Source organism: Grammomys surdaster, unplaced genomic scaffold, assembly GCF_004785775.1.
Source record: "Grammomys surdaster isolate TR1022 unplaced genomic scaffold, NIH_TR_1.0 214, whole genome shotgun sequence".
NCBI lineage: Eukaryota > Metazoa > Chordata > Mammalia > Rodentia > Muridae > Grammomys > Grammomys surdaster.
Genome location: NW_021604659.1, coordinates 4,579,916 through 4,585,915, shown reverse-complemented (window position 1 = coordinate 4,585,915; position 6,000 = coordinate 4,579,916). Strand labels below are relative to the sequence as shown.

The 6,000-nt window shown below is 55.5% G+C and overlaps 1 protein-coding gene across 1 annotated transcript; it reads left to right on the top strand.

The window, feature by feature from the left end:
- The first annotated feature begins 1,319 nt into the window (after positions 1–1,319).
- On the top strand, positions 1,320–3,291 carry Hmx3 (H6 family homeobox 3). The gene is made up of 2 exons (XM_028772576.1): positions 1,320–1,719; positions 2,327–3,291. The coding sequence occupies exons 1-2, from the start codon at positions 1,320–1,322 to the stop codon at positions 2,995–2,997; spliced, it is 1,071 nt and encodes a 356-aa protein (XP_028628409.1). The 3' UTR covers positions 2,998–3,291.
- Positions 3,292–6,000: the final 2,709 nt, after the last annotated feature.

Here is a 6,000-nt window from a genome sequence, read left to right as displayed (position 1 = left end):
GCCTATATTAAAGCATCAAGAAGTTCCAAACGCCACCTTTTTTTTTGGGGGGGGGGGGAAGTGCTGTGTTCAGATCGCAGGCTTAAAGTTGGTCCTTGAGCCGTGGACACAGTCATCCAGAAAAGAGCGGTGTCGTTCGGAGTGCAGCTGTCAGTGCGGGAATACCGCTACCCAGTTGCCCAGGGGAAGCGCGTGCACAGAGTCGCATACCCACTCCTACTCCTGAAAGATTCAGAATCACTTTCCTCCGTTTTCAGGACCAAAGGCCAAGGCTACGCGGATTCCTGAGCCCTCAGACTCTCGACTAGACGAAGAACGGGGAAGCCTAATTCCCCTCTTCTTGGCCGCACCCTGATTAGCAGGTTTGGGGACAGAGAGTACTGAGTTTGTTCCGGGCCGTGGTGGCGCCCTACTTCCTGGGCCCGCACGACCAAGGTTTTCCTGCCGCCTGGGGGCAGCTGGCTCCTGCCAGGCCGGGAGGGGTGGGAGAGCGGCGGCTGCTACCGCGGATAACCCCGAGGTGACCCGGACCAGCCTGCCGTGCCCCTCCCCCTCTGGCAGACCGGACAGCAGCCAGCCCGTGCCCGAGCCGCAGGGGGTAGAGGGAGGTGCGTGCTCCAGACTCGCGCAGGTCCGTGCGCTCCGGCCCGCCGGGGGCGTCTCCTTCTTGAGGTCCCTCGCGCGCCTCCCGCTTGGTGGGAGCTCTCAGAGTGCCTCTTTAGCGAGAGCCAATATCCTTTTGTGCTAATAGGTTTGTCCTCATTTGCTGCCTAATTGGACTATATAAAGCCAATAACAGGCGGGCTCTCATAGCCCGAAGCCAAAGCGCCAAAATCCGAGGGAAGGCGAGGAGGGGGCGGTGGAGGAGGCGGCTGCGGGGCCCGGGCTCGGCTGCGCCTTGGCCGGCCTAATCCCATTTGCCATTGTACGCGCCCAATCGCCGTATACTCTCCGCATTTAACTTGGATGACATTTTGATTTCATCATTAGCATCCGGCGCCGGATTGACGCATCCCCAAGCCGGGGACCGCTCTCGCAGCCTCCTCCCGGGGAGCCGCAGCTCCTACCCGGCCCCCTCGCTCCCTCGGCGCAGAGGCAGGTCCGCTCCCCGCCCCTCTGGACCCCTCCCCCATGCGAGCCCGCCCCGGCCCGGTCCCCACCCCGCCCTCCCGCGGCTCGATTCGCGCCCGGGGCGGCCCCCGACTTTGAGCCCCGTAGTTGAGTTCCGTTTATGGTCTGATTTCCGGCCCCTAGCCTGCTCGCCCCGCCGCCCGCCTGTCCCGCTCCCGCCCTCCGTGGGACCCGGAGGACTGGGGACCATGCCGGAGCCCGGGCCGGATGCCTCGGGCACTGCCAGCGCGACGCCCCCGCAGCCGCCGCCCCAGCCTCCCGCAACCAAGGAATCCCCGTTCTCCATCAGGAACCTGCTCAACGGAGACCATCACCGGCCGCCCCCGAAGCCTCAGCCGCCCCCACGAACGCTCTTTGCGCCGGCCTCGGCCGCCGCCGCCGCGGCCGCCGCTGCTGCGGCCGCAGCCAAAGGTGCCCTGGAGGGCGCCGCGGGCTTCGCGCTCTCGCAGGTGGGCGACCTGGCTTTCCCCCGCTTTGAGATCCCAGCGCAGAGATTTGCCCTGCCCGCGCACTACCTGGAGCGCTCCCCGGCCTGGTGGTACCCCTACACCCTGACCCCCGCCGGCGGCCACCTCCCGCGACCAGAAGGTACCGACCTCTCTTTGAACTTTCGTTCTCCTCTCTTTCTCTGTCAGCTGGTCCCATCCCCTCCCAGGGCTGGTGTCACTACAGTTATGGGATGTCCCGACATCTGTAAACCCGAGTTTTGGTTAACTTCCTTCCGCCTCTAGCCCGCATCTTTCCTACCGGCTTGGCTACGAGGCCCCAGAATCCAATCCCACTTGCTGAGAAAAGAGGTGGAGTTGGAGGCCGGGGCGCTGCGCTTCCCCAGAAAAGTGGCCTCCAGCAGGAATGGGTGGCTTGGGATGGACTGGGTTGGGGACTAGGCCTGGAAGGCAGGGTTGAACCCTAACCGTAGAGAATTTTTCCGAGGGCCCTAGGTTTTGGAGACACGAGATAAAAGGAGCGGCCCTGCTGCCGTCATTGCCTGGCCAGTCCTAGGGAGGCGAGGAAATCTTAGGTTTGCTGCCCTACTGCAGCCCAGCGGGGACACGGGAGAATCTCAGAAGAACCGAGGCCAAGGGCCAGGAGCCCGAGGCTAACGTGCGGGCTGTGTCTGCTGCTCCCAGATCCCCGCCTCGCTCAAAGCTGTGTCACTGTGCTTGTGTGTGCGTCTGTCTGTCTGTCTCCCCAGCCTCGGAGAAGGCCCTCCTTCGAGACTCCTCCCCTGCGTCCGGCACCGACCGCGACTCCCCGGAGCCTCTGCTCAAGGCTGACCCCGACCACAAGGAGCTGGACTCCAAGAGCCCGGACGAGATCATTCTGGAAGAGAGCGACTCCGAGGAAGGCAAAAAAGACGGCGAGGCGGTGCCTGGCTCGGCCGGGACCACAGTAGGGGCGACTGCGGCGACACCAGGCTCAGAGGACTGGAAGGCGGGCGCTGAGAGTCCCGAGAAGAAGCCGGCTTGCCGCAAAAAGAAGACGCGCACCGTCTTCTCCCGCAGCCAGGTCTTCCAGCTCGAGTCCACCTTCGACATGAAACGCTACCTGAGCAGCTCCGAGCGAGCCGGCCTGGCTGCGTCGCTTCACCTCACCGAGACACAGGTCAAGATCTGGTTCCAGAATCGCCGCAACAAGTGGAAGCGACAGCTGGCAGCCGAGCTGGAGGCGGCCAACCTGAGCCACGCCGCTGCGCAGCGCATCGTGCGCGTGCCCATCCTCTACCACGAGAACTCTGCGGCCGAGGGGGCGGCGGCGGCCGCGGGGGCCCCGGTGCCGGTCAGCCAGCCGCTGCTCACCTTTCCGCACCCGGTCTACTACTCACATCCGGTGGTCTCCTCCGTGCCCCTGCTACGGCCGGTGTGAGACGGGATAGGGGAGAGGGAGTGAGCACCCGGCCACCTTTCGGGGGCCCCGGAGGAGACTGGGCCGGGCCGAGGGTGCAAGGGCTGTGGCCAGCGACCTTGGGCTCACTGCCTTGCCTCCCACCCCCCAATAACATTTTGTAAGTATTTGCAATGCATTTTCGTGCAATTCATTCCTGTGAATTTGAGGCGCCTCTCCTCTCATTTTTGGTTTTGCTTACCATTGAGAGAAAACGGGGTGGGGTTTGGGGGAACCACAAAATTACCAGGTCAAAACTTCCAACTGAAAGTTGTTGGTTTTTTTTTTTTTCTAAATGTTCAGATCTCCCCTTAAATTACCATTGCGCTGTGGCTTGGGGGGGGGTATATTTTTACAGAAGGAAAATAAGCGGAAAACTCGACTTTTTCAAGTTTATTCATTTTTCTGAGAAACTATTTTCAAAATCCCGAGAGAGAGAATTCATATCGTATTCATGTTTATTTCTGGATTTCTGGGTGTGGTTCTTACCCTACCTCCAACCAGTTATCTACCCCCTCCCCCGCCCTTTTAAAATCTGAGGGGCCTCTGGTAAGACCCTCACTCTGCAGATCTGTGGCAGTCAAGTCCATTTGTCTCAGTTTGTAACAGAAGAATTCTGTAACCAAAATGTTTAAAGGGAAAAGGCAAAGGCCTCAAATCCAGACCAGTAACAGCTTCATTTCTGGCTGAGTGGCATTGGTCTTTTTATCACTAGCATTTATATGGTGGTAATATTATTATTGCTACTATCTTACCTGCTTGAGAGATTGGTTTCCTCTCCCTCTCTCCCCGCCTCTCTCTCTTTCTTTTTTTAGGAAAAAAAATACATTTTATCTTCTCCCTTTTTTTACTTTGCAGCAACCGTTGTGGTTTGGCCTGTGCAATATTGTACAAAATTTCCCTAGAGCCCCGCCCCTTCCTCTGTGGGGATAAAGACCACTAGGCCACAGCAGAATCATTAATGTAGAGGGAAGATTAAGCAGGAGAGGGGGAAGGAAGAATCAAGGTAGTTAGCGATGCTCCGAGGAGTGAGCTAGGCAGAGTGGAGCGCTTTAAGTGAAGGACAATCAACGTAGGAGAATCTTAACTTATTTGATAACTGTACAGTTTTCTTGTAAAATTCACCCCCAACTCCACAGGGCCCCTTGCTCTGGTTCCCTGTTGGCTACACCTGTTGTTCTGTTGTTTCCATCCGTCTGTTTCCCCTTCCCTCCTTGTCCTCTGCCGGAGTTCAGCCCCTTTTTAAGAAAACAAAACAAAACTCCACAAAATATTGTTACATTTAATGTTGTTGTGGAATCGAATTAATTAAAAAGAAAAAATAAGCCTTTGATGTTGCCAGAGTCTGTAACTTTGGATGATTTCCACCCCCCTGGGAGCCCGTGTCCAGGGAAATTCTCCTTGCCTCACTCTCTGACTGCCTCTTGTGCTCTTTAAGTCCGACCTGCACTCACGCCCCTATAATCCAGCCGGCAGAGGAGACAGGGGCGGCTTTGTTCAGAACCAAGGGCGGTTTTTCCCTCTGTATCTTCTGCTGCTTGAAAGGCTCTCGCCAGTGCAAGAAAGAATGAGGGATGGGAACGGTATAAAGACCTAGGTTTATGTCTAGCTTGCAAAATTGAGCAAGACGATCCTGAGCTTAAAGGCAGGTGTTATTTCCCAAGAAAAAGCTAAAGCTTGCCTTCTTTTCTCAAGCCAGGATTCCTTCAAGAGCTTCTGGACAGGACATCCCTAAGATGTCTGTCTAAGACTTTGGTCCCTGTGATTGTCCCCAGGGGTGTTGGGCGAAAAGAAGGGAGCAGAAAGCTTGGAGTTCTGCTAAATCGTGAGGCAGGTCGTTAAACCTAGCAGTCCTTGAGATAGGTGGACAAGGAGTTACCACTTCTAGGACAGAGAGGTTTCAGATGAGCTGGGAGAAAATCAGACACCCAGTGCAATAAGTTGTAGAGGATGTGCCACTGGCTGAGATGGGACTTGAGTTAACTGGTCTCCCAACCAGACTTTCGCTGCCCATCCGTTAGTTCTCAAAGCTGCCTCAAGGGAAGCTAGTCTGCCTTGACCCACCTGTTTTAGCCAGTGCTTGGAAGCCATTTCTCCTGCGGCTATTTGGTCCCTCAGCACCAGAGGCAAGGCATTCCAAGACAGCTTAGGAGAACTGGTCTGCGAGGGAAAGAGGGAAGTAGGTATTCGGATGCCCCTTGCCAATTCAGCATGCCTGCCTGCTTTCAAGCTCTGTGGTGCCTACGCGTGTGCATGTGCGTGTCTGTGTGTGTCCTGATCACACTCCAGACAGTATTCTTTTGGAGCTAGGGAGCCAGAAGTGGAAGGCTAAGGAACCAAAAGGCAGAGAAGATTTCAGAGAGCATTGCCATAAGCAGGACACAGCCACTGGGGAGCGCCTGTCCTCGCTCTCTTCTCTCCTACTGTGTTTCCATGCTCCTCCAACTCAATCGACACACTTGATTCGACTGTGGCTGAAACGCAACTGTTGTTTTCTGTTGATGGATAACTGGCCTCAAATAAGCCAGTGTATTTGTGGCAAAATTTTAGCCGGGACCTCAGTGAAGATAGATCTGCCTTTATTTTCCTCTGGTTTGGAATAAAAACGAGGGCATGTGTCGTAAATGAAAAATAAACAGAATATCGGGGTCAAAATATGTTGTTCCCTGTGTTGCCTGAAAACAGAGTGATGCCTTTTACTGTTGGCAATACTAACTGCGGGACAGGCCAGTAACAGCTCATTAAAAATAATGTTGCAATAGCAAACATGTCCTCAGATTTTATGGCCAGAGCATGATGTTATCAAATGCCAAGAAAATACTTCTTTATTTGTTTGGATTCTAGAAAACGGTTCTTGACTGACCCAGTCTTTTGAAAGTCAAGACATAACTGGTTCTCCACAAGCATAGTTTATCCTTTGTATGAGGCCCCTGGCTTCACTTTTCTTCCTGTGTGGGAGCTTTGCTGCTCTGAGCTGGTACCTCT